The 20,661-nt window shown below is 37.2% G+C and overlaps 1 protein-coding gene across 50 annotated transcripts in view; it reads right to left on the reverse strand.

Moving 5' to 3' along the window:
• Positions 1 to 20,661, reverse strand: part of Ptprd (protein tyrosine phosphatase receptor type D) — a 2,152,432-nt gene that overhangs the window by 171,646 nt on the left and 1,960,125 nt on the right. For 37 of the 50 annotated variants that reach the window (XM_029539560.1, XM_029539546.1, XM_029539556.1 and 34 more), the window contains 4 exons: positions 20,070 to 20,081; positions 17,603 to 17,872; positions 13,807 to 14,388; positions 1,218 to 1,351 (listed from right to left, as the gene is read on the reverse strand). In XM_029539560.1, the coding sequence (XP_029395420.1) occupies positions 1,218 to 1,351; positions 13,807 to 14,388; positions 17,603 to 17,872; positions 20,070 to 20,081 (998 nt within the window). The remainder of the gene's footprint in view (positions 1 to 1,217; positions 1,352 to 13,806; positions 14,389 to 17,602; positions 17,873 to 20,069; positions 20,082 to 20,661) is intronic. The other 13 variants (XM_029539561.1, XM_029539552.1, XM_029539551.1 and 10 more) reach the window with 1 other exon arrangement.

Here is a 20,661-nt window from a genome sequence, read left to right on the forward strand (position 1 = left end):
GCAGAGGCAGAGAGGCAGAGGCAGAGGCAGAGGCAGAGGCAGAGGCAGAGAGGAGGCAGAGGCAGAGGCAGAAATAAAGCTGAGTAAGCCTTTAGAGCCCAGAAAATAAGAGCAAGTCTAAGACATCAGACACTAAGCCATTTACACTGTTTGGTTTTGTGTTTGCTTTGTTTTAATTGTAACTGTACCCTGGTTCTTTTGAAATAAGTATGTGTTTTATTTTTTATTTTACAAGAACCTGGTGTTAATGGACATTGGACTTTTAAGATGATAGGTATTTTAGAGATTGACCTTTTAAAAATGTTTTAGTGTTGTGGGGCTTTTACAGTTATACTATATTTTACTCTGTAACATTAACATGAACTCTTAAGAATAAAAAGGAAAGGAAGGGTCTGTTAAGTTGACAAGGGGTCAATTGTGCCGTTTAGTATTTTTTTTTTCCCATGGGATATAAGCTAAGGTCATCTAGAAGGAGGAAACCATAATTAAGAAAATGTCTTCACCATATTGGCCCGTAGGCAAGTGTATGGGGCATTTTCTTGATTAAAGATTGGTGTGGGAGGGCACATCACATTGTGGGAATGATACCCCTGGTGGATAGTTGAGGAATGTATGAGAAAGCTCAGAAATTTCTCTGTGACAGGCTGTGTTTAGGACATCTAAGTCAAATAAACCCTTTCTTCTCCAAATTGCCTTTGGTCATGGCCTTTATCAAAGAAACAGATTACAAACTAACACATTATTTAATTAAAAAAAAAACATTTACTTTAAAAGGGATTCATCATCCAGGTATGGTGGCACATACCTTTAGTTCTAGCACAGCATTTGGGAGGCAGAGGCAGGCAGATCTCTGTGAATTTAAGGTCACCCTGGTTTACACAGTGAATTTCAGGACAGTTAGAGCCAAACAGTCTATCTCAGAAAAGCATACAAATTTCAAATATTCATATGGTTGTATAATGGCCTCAATAACTACTATGAGCAATTACAGAAAAGAATTGAAGTTATCTCTCTACCTCCTGGATGTTTTGTTTTGCTGTGACCTGATGCTTGAATGGTTTGGAGCTTGGAAAACTGAATCAAAAAGCATTTTATCTAGAACATTAGTTTTTATGACTCCCATCCTCGAAGGCTCCAAACACCCATTTGGGCTTTTTTGGTCAAGGTCCTCTTTTCATGTAAATCTTTTCCACAAAGAAAAGATTTATAACTCTTACCTCATCTCCTTGATCCCCATCTCTGTAGACCAGTTCATAGCTGGCAATGGTATCTGATCGTGGCGGTGTCCAAGACAGCAAAATACTTGTTTCAGATTCAGGTTCTGCTTTGAAGTTTAGTGGCTGCCCTGGTACTAAAAACAAGGAGGCAAAGGACTAAGTTCACCACCATGACCAGTATTCAGAAACTCTTCTGGTTAGGTATGTGTTACACTTAATGAAGAACAAGGCTCTTACATCATCTGAGATGTAAGGGTCTCCTTGAAGACAGCTCACTTATACTTCTCAAAAAGGATAAGAGTCATGTGATGAATACTCTTAGTCCTTGAGTAGTTTAATATGCACACAATATGAAGTAGAATTAACAAGATCATTATGTCTATATTTCAGAATTCAATTGTAAAGACAGTAAAATAATGGATTTCAAATATTATAATAGATGATTCATATAAAATATACATATAATCCCTAACTCCATTTTGCATATTTATTTTTCCACCCACAATTAGGTATAGTTCTCTCCCCTCATCAAGGAAAATTCTCTTTGTAACAGATGGAAACAATTACAGAAACACAGAATTGATCAAAATGCAGAGTTGTGGAACACAGTCCCAACTCATACATCTACAACACAACTCCTTCACCTAAGGATTGTGGATCATTGTAGAAGAAGGGGCAGAAAGCTTTTAAGAAACTGAGGAGCAGGAAGTTTGCTGTGGGAATTTTGTCTCCTAGAAATGTCAGAAGCTACCCCCATGAAGTCTTACCAATGTGGCTACCTAAATATGACCTGAACAAAAATGATACCAATAAACATGCAAACGTGAAAGGGGCAAAGCTCAGGGGGCCTCAGTTCTGTACAATGAATTAAAAGCAACTAAGGAAGGAATGCCATAAGCAGGAAAAATGGTCTTCCCGGGGAAGAGCATACCAATTGATTATCTAATACCAAGTGGTCAACCCTGATATAATATACAGAGATGTAGCATTATACAGATTAATTAGGTTTCATTTATATATTTAAAAACACACACAAACCAACACATAACAACAAAAAATGAGACACTGAATTTGAAAGAAAACAAGTGGGAAGTACGTGGAGAATTTGCAGGGAAGAAAGGGAAGAAGGTAAATGTTGCAATTGTATTATCATCTCAAAAGCTATAAAAAGAAATATTTTTAAAATATGCTTAAGAGGTCCTGAAACTAAGAAGTGCTAATTACATAGAAGTTGTCAATATTACAATTGAGTCAAAAAAGTTTCTGTGACTTCATGTAACATTCAGTATTATTTCCAATTGTGTTGGTTTGAAGGAAAATGCCTCCCCAGGCTCACAGGGAACAGCATAGTTTAAAGGGTTAGAACGCATGGCCTTTTGAGAGTAGTTATGGGTTAGTGGGAGGAAGTTTATCACTGAGGTTGGGCAGGCCCAGTGGCTCTCTCTTCCTGATGCCTGCCTATCTGGGTGTAGAACTCTCAATGCTCCTTCACCAGTACTATGTTTGACTGCATCCGACCATGATGACAATGGACCAAACCTCTTACCTGCAAGCCAAACTTAATTAAATGCTTTCTTTTATAGGAGTTGCTGTGGCCATGCAAACTCATAAAACCCTAACTAAGACACTAATTATGCTTATAAAGTTCTACCTTGACTCTTAATAGATTGTATAGGCAATAACAAACCCTCAAAATTTTATCTTAAATACTTAGATCTTAGAAAGGAGGAAAAAAGCAAAACAAAGCTTTATTAAATATAAATAGATGTGGGTAAGTAACTAACGCATCAGATTTAGTTTAATTAATTAGATTAATACCAATTGATTTTCTAATAACAAATGGTCAACACTGAAATTCTATACATAGATGTAACATTATACAAATTGATCAAGTTTCATTTACATATTTTGGACCACACACAGACATGCACACGCATACACACAGAGACCAACACATAACAACAAAGAAAGAGCTATTAAAGTTTAAAGCATTAGAGTCTAATGATTAGGCTGAATGCAAGCATAGTTATCATCTCTAGTAGCTTAGTCCTAAACTACAGCAAATTAGTAAGATTACAAGATGTAGTCGTCATGAAATTATTGTAACAGACATTAACTATGATTCTCATGACAGTCACTCAGTATACCTTACTGATTATTCGAAAGAGTTATGCATGAGATACTATAAATAATAAAAAACTTTATCCAGGTTAAAATACTTTACTTAAAAATTTTAAACTAACCATGTTAGCTACACTCGAGGAATGGCACCTAGACTGAGGTGCACCAGGCCTCACTGGTACATGGAGCAGGCTGCTTTTGCCATTGTCTTCTCTGATTGTTGGTGTCCATGCTGGTCTTGTTAATTGCTCAATAATTGCGCCACTATCTCTGATATCAGAGAATGTTTCTGTATGTTGTGATTGAGTCTTTCTATATTTTCCCAAGATTCACATGAGAAATGAAGTGTATTTCATAAAAACCAAGAACAACCACAATAATTTAACAAGAATAAGACAGGCCACAGGAGGCAGAAAGAAACTTCCAAAGTATATTTTCCGGTTACTTGAGAATACATATTCTGAAGCACAAATGAAATACATGAATCATAGATGATATATGATTTAAAAAGTAGAAATAATGCTTTAGATATAATTTTCACAGGAAAAGAAGTCTTTGTAGGTACAGAATGTATTGTTTTTCTTTTACAAGCATCTTTCAGTAACATGATTACAGAATAAGAAAACCTTACTCTTTTTCTTAAAGGGATTTAAAGTCTATTTCTAGGAGCCAGAGCCATAAGCCTCTATGATTGTGCAAGCTATGAAAATGTGGCTCAGTCATGCTTGCACTAACGCCCAGGGCCACAAATAGTCCTTGTCTGCCCCTCTCCTCTCATCCCCCTACCCCAAAGCCTATACCATGAGATTCTCATTAATTTGATCCCTCTGGGAACTGCTTTCTGAACAGGTTATCATTCTTTCCCAGCACCTGCCCAGTGAGTGACCTCACATAATCATTCAGAGAGAGAAAGACATAGACAAAGGGACATAAAAGATCAAGGGGCAAAGCAAGGGGCTCAGAAGGAAATAAAAGCATATGGTGACTGGCAAATGGCAAATGCATTATCTGACAGATAAAAGTCAAAAGCCTGGCTCATGCTACAGTGATTGCAAAGGGCCATGAGGTGGGTGAGGTACTTGTCACTTGGTTCCACTCTCCAGATGATAAAAGGGTTTCTTGCTGTGACATGCACACACATGAATATGTGGTAGTCACTATACTTCTATACTTGTATCGCTCATTTCTTTCCCTATTTTCCACCAATCTGTAGAATAAAGATATCTGTGTTAACATGTGACTCAAGGCAAAACTGGAACCAAGGTTCAGATTCCAAGAAGTAGAATCAGAGACAATTCCAAAGGGGCTCAGAACAATCACTAGGGTAAGGATTTGTTCCCCGCCTAAGGCTAGTAAGTTGACACTGACTGAAACCATCTTAGAAACCTAATTAACTTTTGCTTACTTACACTGTTTGGCTTTTGCTTTTAATTTATCTTTCCTGTATTCCCATTTGGTCTCAAGGTTTCATTATTGTCTAGTGACACATCAACTGATCTAATTCTGTTTGGTTCTGTAAAAAGCCCTTACTGCTAAATAATAAATTGAATAGGAACATCAACATCCCAGAAGGGACAGCTTCCTCTTCTTTTGTAGCCTTTGGACAATGCAAGGGTTGGCTAGATGACTTCATGGAAAGTCTTGTCATATAATAGGCAAGAAGGTTTTCTTCCTTTTCATTTACAGATTCATTTTGAAGTGGTTTTGGGAGCCAGGGGAAAGCACATTTCTAAACTTGCAGCAGAGATCGAAGTGTCTATATAAGAGGTGAATACTTAGATGATTAAGAATATTCTATAGGGGTTTTAGACCAGCAGGAAAGCACATATCTACCTGAAGAGAGACACCAGGCCTAACTAAGCACCAACAGATTGATACCTTGAGAATTAGTGCCCAGAAAAGGCTGAATATACATATATTTCTTTCTTTTTTTTTCTTGTTCAAAAGATATTGTAAATGTATTTTCTACATTAAAAAATCCTTTAAATTATCCAGACGGTGGTGGCGCATGCCTTTAATCCCAGCACTCGGGAGACAGAGGCAGGCGGATTTCTGAGTTCGAGGTCAGCCTGGTCTACAGAGTGAGTTCCAGGACAGCCAGGGCTACACAGAGAAACCCTGTCTCGAAAAACAAACAAACAAACAAACAAACAAACAAACAAAAAAAACTTGCAGTTATCAATGATTGAAAAATGTTGAATTCACAAACATAATACACAAGGCAAAAGTGGTTCAAGAAGTTCAGCTCAGTATATACATTAGAGCCATATGTTACCATTTCATTCTATAATTATTGATAACTTATGGATGCGAAGAGTCTAACCGTGGAAGTTGAGGGAAAAACTAAGGGCACTCTATCTGTGGGTTCAGTTTTTAAATTAGAAACAACCAACATGAGTTGAAGATTCATAGGAAAAACAAAAACTGCTGAGAAATAAATAAATGTATCTTTAAGTTCACAAACATTTTAAGTCTTTATGTTCATTATAAAAATATACAGGCTGGGGTCTGGAGAGATGGCTTAGCCCGTTAAGAGCACTGATTACTCTTTCAAGGTTCTGAGTTCAATTCCCAGCAAACACATGGTGACTCACAACCATCTGTAATGGGATGCAATGCCCTCTTCTTGTGTGTCTGAAGACAGTGTACTCACAATAAATAAATACATCAATAAATCAATAAATCTTTTAAAATAGATTCTCAGAAATATTTTAAGGAGACTCAATAGTAACATACTTGCTTTCTTCAAACTACCCAGAAATAAATAAGATTTGATAACCTGTCAACTGATATTACATACACAGTTTTGTGCTAGTAGACCTGTTTTACACTTGTCTTAGGGTTTTTACTGCTGTGGACAGACACTATGCCCAGCCCAACTCTTATAAAGCACAACATTTGATTGGGGCTGACTTAGAGGTTCAGAGGTTCAGTCCATTATCCTCAAGGCAGGAACAAGGCAGCATCCAGGCAGCATGGTGCAGGAGTTGCAGAGAGTTCTACATCTTCATCTGAAGGATGCTAGCAGAGTTCCAGGCAGTTAGGATGAGGCTCTTAGAGTCCACACCCATAGTGACACACCTACTCCAACAAGGCCACACCTCCTAGTAATGCTACTCCCTGAGTCAAGCATATCAAGCATATACAAACCATCACATTCCATTCCCTGTCTCCCATAGGCTTGTTCAAACATATGAGTCTATGGGGCCATACTATAGCATAACACAAAATATATTTAGTCAAACTTCAAAGGTCCCCCACAGTCTATAGCAGTCTCAACAATGTTAAAAGTTCAAAGTCTCTTCTGAGATTCATCTAATCACTTGACTATAATCCCCAAAGCAAGACAGAAAACCAACTGGGCAAACTCCAAACTCTACATCTCCATGTCTGATTACAAGGTGTTCTTAAGATCTCTACCTCCTTTTTCATCTTTGTTGACTGCAACAAACTCCTTTCTCCTGGGCTGTTTCCACTCCCTGTTAGAAGCTTTCCTAGCCAATGGCTCTGACATTTCCAACATCTTGGGGTCTCCAAGGCAACTTCAATGTTACAGCTTCATGTTTCAATGTCTGGGATCCACACATGATCTTCTGGGCTTCTCCAAAGGATTTGAATCTCTGCTCCAGCTCTGCCTTCTGTAGTGTGCTAAGGTCAGGTTGATCTTACTGCTGCTGCTATTCTTGGTGACGGTACTGGCATCTCCAATACACTGGGGTCTTCCCCTGCAGCTAGGCTTCACCGATAGCCTCTCATAGGCTCTCTTCATGGTGCCAAACCTCAACTCCTTTGCATGATACCTTCAGTCCTGGGCCATCAACTGCAACTGAGGCTGCACCTTCACCAATAGCCTCTCATAGTGCCAAGCCTCAGCTGTTCTTCATACCTCTTCATGCCTTCAAAACCAGTATGGCCCCGGTGACTCTTACACATTGCCAAGTACAGCTGCTGTAAGAAGTACAACCTTGGCTATCTCTGGAATATAGCTTCTTTGTGTTCTCAGAAAACACTTCCAGAAGACTTGACTTCAGTGATGCTGGTCTCTTCTTAATCACCCCCTAAGTTCTTAGCTCCAGCTAACCAGCATCAATTGTCCCAGTGTTCCCTTCTATTCTGGACTCTAAAGCCCGAGCCTGAGAGTTCTGCTGCTTGCTGGGGCTGTAACATGGCCCGGCTGTTCTATTATATTATAACCAGCTTTTTGTTTTCCAACTCCTCCACTGCCTAAGCTTGGCTGTTCTGGGACTTGCTCTGTAGACTGACTTTGAACTCAAGAGCTCTGCAGGCCTGTCTCCTAAGCACTGGGATTAAAGGTGTGGTTCAGAGATTCAGTTCATTATCATTAAGGCAGGAGTATGGCATAATCCAGGCAGATGGTACAGGAGGAGCTGTGAGGTCTACATCTTCATCTGAACGCTGCTAGCAGAATACTGGTTTCCAGGCAACTTGGATAAGGTTCTTAAAGCCCTCACCCACAGTGACACACCTACTCCAACAAGGCCACACCTTCTAATAATGTCACTCCCTGGGCCAAGCTTATACAAACCATTATAACATGTATATTTCTGTTTTCTTAAAATAGACATACTTATGCATATTTACATATATAAATTCATAGACATACTTTTTCATACATATGTATTCATTGTTTTACTCTCAGGTTTTACATGGTAGACTTCATTATTGACATTCTTTTATCTCCATGTACTAGATTTTATTTGTAAACATATTGTCATTTCATTTAGGAGCTTTTCTGTGTTGTAACAGTTTCTGCACCAATTAGTTGACATCAAGGATAGGAAACAATTTTCACATTACTGAAACTGATGAGAAAATAAAATGCACATCTAGAACTTTAAATGTAATCATTATATATCAAAAAAGGAAATATGCCAACACTATCACAATCCAAATTGAGAATTTGCTGAGAAAAGAAGATGCAGACATGTAGTAGATACTTCCTTTAAATTATACTTAGGCCTTGGGGAATGGCAATTTAGGTAGAAGTATTATCTGTGGAAACATGAGGACCAGTGTTCACAATCCCAGTATGTATGCAAAATTATGGTCATGTCCATGCATGCTACTAATCTCAGTACTGTGAGTGGCAGAAACAGAATCATCATTGGGCTCTCTGGCCACCAGCTTAGCTCCAGGTGAATCAAGAGACCTTTTCTCAGGGTAATAAGGTAGAGAGTAAAAGAGCTTGAAACCTGTTACCCACTGATCTCTGCATGAATGCATTGGCATTTGCTCCTGCATACATATATGTGCACACATCACAGTAACTCACTGCACACACTCATACATAAAAATTACACAGTGTGCACAGGTAAATAAATAATAGATGAAATATAAAGAAATAAAACTATATTTAAATAATTCTTATGTTTGGTTGGTTGTATTCTACTTGACAATTTAATGTCCTCAAAGAAATAATAAGAATTATTAATCTTAAGATAGAATAAAATGAACTGATGAATATCAAGTACTTGGTTATTACTACAATTATTATATTGTAATAGAAATAAATGAAGAACTAAGGAATGAGAAAAATTCTTCATGTCATCTGAATTGCTAATGCACTAGAAAAGATTACTGTGTAAAATTTAATGACTGTCTCTGAAGAGTCTATACTAGACTGCTAATTTACAATTTCATCTCACTGTATTCAAAGTATGAACATAACCAAAGCCAAGAAAAGCCTTGTTTTTGCTAAGGTAACCAGAAGTTTAAGGAGGCACATATTTGAAAACATATATATCTAGCACATTAGCAAATGACAATGAAAGCAGGAGTCAGAATCTGATAGTAAACCCTAACACAATTCAAAGACAAGTTTCTGATCTGTGAGTGACACAACATATTGTCAACTGTCAGTAAATGTAAGTACAAAAAGTTTAATTTCATTATAGCTGTATTTATATCCATTGTTCCTTTCTTCATTGTTAAATTCATCCACAGAAAGCTTGACATTAGACTTAGCTTTTTGAGTATTAGATCATAGGCTTCATCTAGTTTGCTTATATTGGCCTGAAGGTAGAAAGTAATGGAATGGTTTAGAAAGTTCTAGAAACCTATATAAGAATATTTCTCAATGATGTCATTTATAACAATTTTCTAATTTTAAAAGTTTGTGATAGAATTCTTAAGATTCTAAAAGTAAGATGGCAAGGTGGTACACATCTCCAATCCCAGTATTTAGGAGATGAGGCATTAGGTGGTCCTCAGAGACACTGTAGATTTAAAGCCAATCTACATCAAATGCTCTTAAAGGAGTCTACAGACTTGTCCCAAGATTATTATTCCAAATGAGATAAGAAATTCTTCCTAAAGAAAGCTAAGAAATGACTCAACTCAAAATTTAAGGTTTACCATGCCAGGAAGCATGAATTTAAAGCAACACTTATTTTAATGCCTTAAAAATATAGTTCCTAAGACTTCATTATCAGCTCTGTGTTCCTTCACCCAAATATAGTCATCCTATATGATTACAATAACCAATTCCAGAAAACTTTGGAGTATATTCTTTTCTTCCTGTATGTTGTAGGTGAAATAGAAGGTGTGTAACTCTATAAATGTTTGTTTTGCCAACATCTCCATATCTTCCAGTTAAACTAATTGTAAGTGATGATTACACAAGAAAATCGAGCTATGGAAAATGATGGGAAGTGACCCATATTTCTAGAAAACAATAATCTTAATAAAAGATTAATCTTTATATCTAAATATTGTCATCAGCTCTACTAATAGTTACAGACAAGAGGAAGTACTCTTTTGATTTATCATATAATAGGATCATGATTTGTTTTTCTCCACCGCTAGGAATATACTACATAAATATCCAATCTCTATTCGTCATGATATCAGTTATTTTAGACAAAATGCAAAATGATGACTTATCTTTAAAATCACTTTGTTTTAGACTTTTCTTTTTGCTTATCTACTTACTTTTGTATATGGCTTCCATAAAATGAGGAAAGCTGATGTTAGGGGATTCATGGCAATAAAATAAAACGAGCATTCATCAGACAAAGATGTCAAAGTGTATATTTTTGTTTTGTATGTAATTATAACATACTTAAATTATTGATTTTGTAGCTTTACCAAAAGAAAAACCATAGTGAAAACTATGTTTTCCTTAGATTTTTATATAACTATCCAAAAGGAATACTTGATGGTGGCATTGTGTATTCGTGATTCTAGGATTTATCAGGAAGGAAATGAGAAGGCTCAGCATTAACTTAACTTCACCAGAACTGATAACCTGGCATTTGACAACTGCCACTAACATCCCAGACCATTGTTAATGATGATTAGAGGCCACAGCCAATCACTGTGGTACTTAGAGAGGTGTATTAGACTACAGACCTTGGCAGGCATTGCTACTCAGCCTTTTTACATCTCTATGAGTATTCAAGCTACAACTATGAAAGTTTGCTGGAAATGTCTCCATGTAAAAATCCATTAGTCAGAAAGAGATGGAGAGCGACTCAGAGCTACAGAAGACACCCTCATCCATTTGAGTACATTTTCTAAATTTTGCTACTGAATTAAACACGACCTTCCAAAAGCAAATTTATTGGATTAAAATAACTCAAATGTCCTCTCACGCTGCAACGTTCATGGGACCATGCTCTTGTCCCCTGGTAATGAAAAAAAGAAATCAAAAATACACTGCTTAAATACCACTTTTACATTTTTCACTAAGTTAAGATAGGATAAGTTTTTGTAATTCAATATTCTGAATATAAAGATATTCATGAGTCTCAGGGATCTGCATATTTTGACAGAATTTGGTTTTAGGAAAAAAAACTTGTTTCTTGGGTAGTTAAATCCTTTGTCTCCTAAAAATAAATTAAAGCATTCTCACTTGTTAGCCTTAAATTTGTGGTTATAAAACTTAAATCGACTGACTGAGCATAACAATGTTTTTAAGAACAATTTTTTTGTTCTTTAACTTTATTCAAAACACTTGAAATAGTTCAGAAATGAAATTAATTTTAATTTTTAAAAATTTTGTAATTTTAAATAATGATATGAATAAATTATATATTCTCTAGGCTTATTTAACTACTAAATACCTAGTTGATACAAAAACACTAGAACTTTCACATTAGAAAATGAATCATGGTTTTATTTATTTTTTATTTTTTGTTTTTCAAGACAAGGTTTCTCTGTGTAGCCCTGGCTGTCCTGGAATTCAGAAATTCCAGGCTGGCCTTGAACTCAGAAATCTGCCCGCCTCTGCTTCCCAAGTGCTGTGATTAAAGGCGTGCATCACCACCGCCTGGAATTATGTTTTTTTGTTTGTTTGTTTGTTTTTGTTTTGTTTTGGTTTGGTTTGGTTTTTCGAGACAGGGTTTCTCTGTGTAGCCCTGGCTGTCCTGGAACTCACTCTGTATACCAGGCTGGCCTGGAACTCAGAGAACTCAGATATCTGCCTGCCCCTGCCTCCCAAGTGCTAGGATTAAAGGCGAGGGCCACCACTGCCCGGTGCAATTCCTCATGTTAAAGATGATGGTAACTAGAAGTCCCCTGGGTCCTTGGATTTTCCTTATGCTTTGTAACCTTAGGACCCAAGCCCTAAACCTGCTTCGTTTTTTTGTTTTTTTTGTTTTTTGTTTGTTTTTTGTTTTTTGTTTGTTTGTTTGTTTTGTTTTGACCCTCACTTTAGCTGTTGCCAAAGTCATATCCTCTACTTAGATCATAAGAATCAATACTTATGAGATATATATTTAAAGAAACAAAGCATGGAAATTAATTTCTTGGTTGGTTGTTTTTGTTGTTTTCTGGTTTTTCAGCATAGGGAATCTCTGTAGAACCTTGCTTTTCTGGGATACCATATGTAGACCAGGTTGTCATTGATCTCAGAGTTCTACTGGCTCCTGCTCCCAACCTCCCGAGTGCCTACCTTACAGGTATGCACCACTTAAACCTACTTCCACAGCAATAAATATAAAAGCTTGCTCACAAGTCATTTAGCAGTCGAATTTAGCTGACAGGTTTGGAGATGATCCTGGAAAGGAGGTGTACTGGATAGCTTTGTGTCAACTTGACACAGCTGGAGTTATCACAGAGAAAGGAGCTTCAGTTGGGGAAATGCCTCCATGAGATCCAGCTGTAAGGCATTTTCTCAATTAGTGATCAAGGGAGGAGGTTCCCTTGTGGGAGGTGCCATCTCTGGGCTGGTAGTCTTGGGTTCTATAAGAGAGTGGACTGAGCAAGCCAGTAAAGAACATCCCTCCATGGCTTCTGCATCAGCTCCTGCTCCCTGACCCGCTTGAGTTCCAGTCCTGCATCCTTTGGTGATCAACAGCGGTTTGGAAATGTAAGCCAAATAAACCCTTTCCTCCCCAACTTGCTTCTTGGTCATGATGTTGTACAGGAATAGAAACCCTGACTAAGACAGGAGGGAAAGTGGAAACCCACCCCTCTTGTGTCTGCAAGTCTGACTTTGATCCTTTGTCTTTGTTGTGATCATGCTAAAGACTCAGAGCCAGCTGACCACAGGCTAGAATTTCAGAACTTGTGAGCTCAACCGAACTGTTTCGTCCTTTATGTTAACTCTGGTGTTTTGTCACAGTGACAAAAAGCTGACAGAAAAAGAAACCCATCTCAATTCACCAATCTTAGCTGTACCTTAAGAATTAGATTGTGACTATGTCATGCCAACATTATGGTCAAAACACAAGAAAAGCTCAAAGGGCAATAGAAAAACCCTTATATTTTCTTGATATTTTTATGGTTATGGAGCTGCTGGGTATAATAAAAAAACATCTTTAACAGTTGACACTTTTAAGAAAAGTGTCATGATAAATTAGAACAATAGTCATAGACCACTGGTATTTTCCAATGATAATCTTAAATTAATCTATATCATTTCCTTGCATATTAATACACTGAACAAATAAATACTGAAGAACAGGAAACACCAAATGAAGAAATATAGATCTGCCATAACTGTGATGAGAAATACACTTACAGTTATCTTCCATATACTATAGCAAGGAAAGTAACCCATGAACCAGCTCAAAAGAACCAAATTACAGCACAAAAGTAAAATGAAGCAAACTTTGCTATAAGTATGTTTGAGATTTAGGGTCACAAAGATAGGAAATAAACACACCAGGTCACAGGATTTACAAAGGCCACACCAGTCAGGAAAATAAGTCATGAGTGCATTGCATCAGTGAAACCAGAGAAAATGTATTAATGCATAATCAGGATTAACAATGTTATGCTTATATCTATAGATATTATATACAATAATATGACTGTTATATAGATTCTTAGAAAAAAGTGGTATGCTGTCTAAATTTTCATAGATTACGGCAAGCTTAATTTACGAAAAATGTATAGGTTTAAGTAAAATGTATAGGTGTAAATCTCAATGACTTAGAGTCATATTATCTTTGCTGTTTCCTTCCAAGCCACCTCTGAATTTCCCATCTTGAATCAGACTTACCTCCTGTCTGAGTGATGACTTGTATATCACTAGAAAGAGGACCATCTCCAATTGAGGTAAAAGCCAGGACTTTGACAGAGTATGTTTTTTGGGGTACTAAATTGCCAATAGTAGTGATTTGGCTATCAGCTACATTGTGTTTCATCCAGTTGTTGACATGCTGAGTCGGGTCCATTGTATAATAAACTCTATACCCTTGGATCTGTCCATTTGGCTCCTCAGGTTCCTTCCACTGTACCAGAATGGTGGTAGAGCTCAACATGCGTGCCTGAACATCCCGTGGGGCACTGGATGGTGCTTGTTCTGAGGTCTGAGTTAACACAGGCTCACTTGCTGGGCCTCGCCCAATGTTATTGACAGCAACAACTCTAAATTCATAATCTGAGTAGGGACTTAATCCGGCAACACTGTAGCGTGTGGTGGCTATCCCATCAATTTCTTTATACGGTTCTTCAGAATGTTTAGGCTTATGCTGAATGATGTAGTAAGAGACAGGCTCAGGGTTCCCAGAGTCCCATGTTAGTGTGATGCTTGTAGCTGTGCTTTCCGTCACTACAGGAGTTCCTGGAGGCTTGGGTAAGGCTTTGGGACAGAAAAACAGACAATGACTATCTCTTCTGAGTATCATATCAATCACTATACAGCATAGCTAGTCTGACCACATTATATAACTGTTGAAGATTTAACCAGATGAAGCAAAGTAACATGTCCTAAGACAGCTGTTCTCAACCTTCTTAATGCTACAGCCCTTTAATACAGTTCTTCATGTTGTGGTTCTGTCAATTATGAAATTATTTTGTTGCTATTTCATAACTTTAATTTATCTATTCTTATGAATCATAATGCAAATATTTGATATGTGAACCCTAAAGGGGTCATGACCCACAGGTTGAAATCTGCTGTCCTAGTAAGTCAATAGAAAAGTAAAATACATAGAGGTGGTCCAGATCCCATCTTACTAGCAGATCTTGATGACATTTTGGAGATTGTACTCAAATCTACCACTTATTTACTATGTTATTCTGGGTAAATCACTTAGTGTCTTTTGGCTTTCATTTCCTCGTGTGAACATTGGAGAAGCTGCAGTACTGGAGTTGTACTATAGAGTTGATCAGCTGTATTTCATGTGAGAATTAATGAGATAATCCAGTAAAACGCATACAGCATGTCTGAGACTCTCAGAAACAGTAAATGCAATTTTTGTAATTCTTAGTTTAAATGCTTAGCCACTTGTTCCCTGATTCAATAAATTAATTTTGTAAATAAATGCCAATAAACATTAAATGTGGAATACATGAAATTAAATTGCTATTAATGGACTAGTGCCTAAATACTTTTCTATTTGTAAGACATTATGAATTTGTTAGTAAGAGCCGAAATAAACCCTTGCTTTACCAAGTTTCTTTTAGTTATGGGTATCTTAGGCAATAGAAAACTTGACTAAGATACTTGTAAATAATCTATCTAAAATAGTTTATTAAAAAACTATTAAGGAAGAATTATGACAGTGTATTTCAAGGAGGCCTGTGGTGTCTCTCATCAACACACACACACACACACACACACACACACACACACACACACTCACACACACACAGGCACACACATACATGCACATATACAAGTTTTGAGGGAAGTAGAATAATAGTTTTAAGTCATGTTTCTTCATAATTATTTAAATGCTTAGAAAATTAATGACATTCACAAATCGCTTTTAAAGGATTTTGTCAATAATAACATTCTTGTATTCTACATTAGACATATCTATATATGTCTCTATATATCTATAGCTAGTCAAAAACCACCTGTACTTATTTTTTATTAATTTATTCTCTCATATATTCCACACTGACCACAGTTTTCCTTCCCTCATCTCCTTCCAGTCCCTCTGCCACCTCTCATCCACTCCTCCTTCAAAAATGTCTTTTTAGAAATCTGCTTTTTTTTTTTTTCATTTTTAAAAGAACACAATTCAAAAAGAAACACTTAAGAGTATAGGCCATCTTTACTGGTTAACTCATCTGAAAATTTTACTCTAAATAATAAAGAAAAAAGAAAAAAAGAAAAAGAAAAAAAGGAAAACAACCCAGAAGATAGTGCTCATAATTGGACTTGTTCCCTGTAAGGCTAGCATCACCGTTCCCCCCCCCCCCCAGATGGCAGCTTAGGAAACAAATATTGGCTTCTTTTCTATTTGGTTTTGTTTCTTTTTCTTTAAGTTTTTACCTTTACACTTCATTCTTTAAGGTAAGAAAGGATAGGGAGGTAGATAGAGTCAGGAAAAGAAAGCTACAAAAGTGAAAATGTTAATTAGCTTGGTGTTTCTCTCACTGTCAAAATCTTTAATGTCTTTGGCAAACCTCAAATGTCACAAGCTCAAACAGTTATAATGAAAAGAGGTTGTTTGATGTTTGCATGTTACTAATATCTTCAGAATTATAACACTTAACAAAGAGAATTTAATAAAATTAGTAATAAAAAAACATTTATCTAACTATTCTTGACTTTCATTTTGGAAAGGGGACCACTCTGAACTTTCAGGTAAACAAAATACTCTTAAATAAGGTTGAGTTTATTGAGGTGGCATCAATGATTGTTTTATCATACCTTTTACAGTAACACTATATACATATAATGTGGAAACAAAGACAAATATGCTTAATACTTTAAGGATATATAGGACATTATATTACATGGCTACTATATGAATAATGTATACTTTTGTTGTTATGTCATATGATATACTGGATATGTATACTCACTCACAGATATGATATCAATTATAACAAGTCTGCTAGATTTTTTTTTTTTAAATTCATGCTTCCAAAATGACATGATGAACTGAGCTCTTTTTGCACTAATTCTAGACACTGGCAGGAAACTCAAATCACTGTGACCCAATTTGTAAGTTTTCTATAATTATGTAAGTATTGCGTAAAAGAAAGTGGTATTCACACATATTCAACTCCCTTTTTGCTAAAAATTTTTTCACAGAATGTACTACTTTGGTTATATTTAGTACATTTATTGAAGAAGAGAATATTTCGTGAGTATTCATATATGCAAGGTGAAGGACAGAACTAAGATAGAACAGATCCATTTGCATTTTGCTTCTTAATGGTAGGGCTATCAAATAGAGCACCTATTATTAGGTCATACTGATTTCAGCACTTTCTCTTATTTTTCAGAGATTTTATGCATTTAATGACAGTTATTAATATTCTTCTTAAGACCCCTATCAATAATTTGAACCAGTATAAAGTCTGCAGGCCAATCATCTTACGAGAATAGCTGACCTGGTGCAGCACTCCGGATTCTGTCTGCTCAGTGACTAAATCAGACTTCCATCTAAATATTGTAATGGTTATCCCAATTTAGACTGCTAATATCTTAAGAAATAATCTGTATATGGCTTCTAGTAATAAATATGTAATCCTACTTCCGTAGGAGGCTAAAGCAGTAAATCAGTTCTTGATGGCTTCTATGGGATACAGTGTAAATTCAACCACAGTCTGCAGTTTAATGAGACACTGTCTCAAACTAAAAATTAAGGAAGGGCTGAGGAGGTAGCTTAGTGGTAGAACGCTTGGTATGTAGATTCAATACCTAAGATCTCAGAAAGGAAAGAAGAAAGTGGGAGGGAAAGGTGAGAGAAACCTGTCTACCTAAGATGAACATTTTATATAATAACCACAGATGAGATTAGGCCCTAGACTGAGAGATAAGTTGATTCATTTTAAACTCCTGGCTCTAAAATGAGCATACGTACGATTTTCAGAGCACGAGCTGAACATACCTTTGACAGTGATCTGTGCTATTGCTTCAATGACCCCCAGCGTCGACATAGCAACACAGGTGTAATTTGCTGACTGTCTTACATCATTCAGTTCTAGGACATTTCTTCCTATTGGCATATCATCTTCTGGTGTCAGATCTTCTGCCCCCAACATCCACTTCACATAAGGCATTGGTGACCCCACTGCCACACAGGTGATATTTACACTTCCACCTGGCATGATTTCATGATTAGTGGGTGGGATAGAGAATCTTGGTGGAACACGGCGAACTGGAACAAAACACAAGGCCACATGATAACATATGCGAGGCAAGTATGAAGCAGCTTGTTAAACACATGACATGCACCAGACAGACATGATTAAACAACTGAAACATAGTGTAAATTATCCAAAATCACAACAAAAGGATAAACTGTGAATACAGACCATAAAAGTATGGTGTGTGTATACACAGAATCATTTATTTAGTTTAATCATTGATATCTTAGACACAGTCATACAACAGTTGATTCAGACCTACATAGGCCCCACACACAAAAAAGTGAAAATCTATTTACAAGTTAACACTACACAAACACCATGCATAAGAGAAACACCAAACTATATACATACATGCATATAACAATGATTCTATGCAGGCATGTATATTCAAATAGGTGGCAGAATGTCATCAGCTTGTGTGAGTAGCAAGACTGACTTCAGTACTGTGTACTTGAAGCTGATAGGAATGTGTGTATGGGGCAGTCACATCTCACCCTGGAAATCAACCTGGAGGACACTGAAACAGCAATTTATTTGCTTTCAGATTCTGAGGGATACAGCCTCAAAACTGCAACTAATGATGGAACAAACAGAAATATATGAGTCTGTGTTTCTGTGTGTATCTTCTGTGGGTGTGTCTTGTGTGTGGTACGTGTATATCCTGTATGTCTGTGTCTCTCTCTATGTGGTATGTGTCTGTGTGTCTATGTCAGTGTCTCTGTGTGTGTCTGTCATATGTGTGTGTGTGTGTGCGCATGCATGTATGTTCTGTTTGTTTGTCTGTGTATATGTGGCATATGTCTTTGTGTTTATGCTAATGTCTCATCTCTATTTGTGTCTGTCTTGTGTGTGTGTGTGTGTGTGTGTGTGTGTGTGTGTAGAAACTGACAACAGAAGAAGAAACACATGATATCAATAGATAATATACTGGATTGGATCATGCGAGTCATGCGCCAAATGGACTCTTAAGGCCCACAATAGAACAATGAAAGAATGGCTGGAATCCTAGATAAGGACAATGTAGAAATAGTGAGAAAATAAGAACAAATACAAAGACAGAAGGTAGAGTGAAGTTACTGAGATGGGGGCTTGAAAGTTAGAAGATTACAGGTTATAGGGACGTTATTACAGGTAAGGACTGCAGACTCAGGGGAGAGGGTTCACATTCAGGATTCCATTCAGTTTGTATGTAAGGTTAAATAGCATCCATGACCACAGAATCCAGTAAAAGGAATTTTATGTCTATATTCAAAGTGATGGACATTCAATATACACAGCAGGATGTGACATTAAGAGGAGTGACCATATTAAAACAACATGACACAGAAAAAATATAGCTATCACCAAGCAAACACGGTTCAGTGTTCCTGCTTCAGATAATCTGCATGTTCAGATATGTTTAAATACATGTACTTTGACATGGTACAAAGCTAAGGTGAGAGAGAATTAGTTCTATCTTGGACTTTAGGGGTAAAACCTTATACTATGAGAACTTTAAATCAAAAGGGCAACCTTCAGGAATATACTACAAATACTGACCGTAAACAATGCTTTTCTGAAGTTATAGGAAAGGACCCGAAAGTCAGAAAGTCAACTCTTATCCCCAAGAAGAAGGTAAGGAATTCTGTCTGGGAACTCTGGCTAAACTTAGGATCAGAAATCCTCTGACTGGAGAGGGCTCACTGCAATGGTGTGGGAGGGGTTTGGGGGGGGTCTAAGACATTCATAGGAAAGAAAGTGCTATGCATGCCTCCTGCAGTCAACTCAGAGGTTACTGAAGCAAGCAGGGGCCAGCACAGACTCTGGGGCATCAAAGAACATATCAAGAAAAATGGAAGGCCCAGGGAACAATTATAAAACGTCATCTGGGGGCAGCAGGCACCCTGAGGAGACAGAAATAAAAGATGGGTGAGAAATGGGAAGAGTTGGGGAGGAGATGAAAGCAGGAACACTGACCAACGCACTGGACCATAGAGAGTTACGTGTTACCTTTCCCATGCACCCAGGTACATTCTCTCCCATCATGCATTGCATTTGGACACCACCAGCAAGCAACAGAAGCCAAGGCCAAAACATTCTCTGCAATATTATACCATTGACCAAAAGAAGACCACAGTGCAGCTACATTCATTTCATTTGTATTCTTTGTTATCGATTTAAGTAGTAGTTTTGTAAAGGTGGGTAAAAAGTAAAAAACACACCAACCTTCTCGCAGCTCTGAGGGATGTAGGGGGGTTTGATGCAGAACACAATGAAATGAGGAAAAGGAGAAAAACAAGGGAAACACAGAGAGAGTAAAAAGGCCATATCAAGGCTTTCAACCACTACTTGAACATCGTTAATTGTTCTAGTTCATCCTACCCCAGCTGGAAAAGTTAGCAACCACCTCACGGACTAACGCAGTGTTAGGAACAATAGCTAGCATCATTTTGAAATTTTCCATAGAGGAAGGAATACATGCCTCATGCAGCAAAGGAGGTCACCATTGTGAGAAAAAGGATTGGAGCTCTCAAAGAATTTCAGGAAGAAAAGGTTCTCAATGCACTTCCACTTCCACCCCCCCCCCACCCCATCTATCAACTCCACAGAGAGAAAGGGGAAAAAAAAAGGCATCCCCAGGGGCACAAAATTATCTCTGAAAAAATTTCAAAATCAAGCTAGGTATTTTCTTAAGAAACCCCATTCTATAGTACCTTAAAGCCCTTACAGGCTGCAACCATCCCCTCCCCCGCCCATGCCTCTTGTAATTACTCAGCTTTGTAGACCCAGAAAACAAAGCAAAACCAAACCCAACAGG

The sequence above is a fragment of the Mus pahari genome, chromosome 6, assembly GCF_900095145.1.
Source record: "Mus pahari chromosome 6, PAHARI_EIJ_v1.1, whole genome shotgun sequence".
In the NCBI taxonomy this organism is placed as follows: Eukaryota; Metazoa; Chordata; class Mammalia; order Rodentia; family Muridae; genus Mus; species Mus pahari.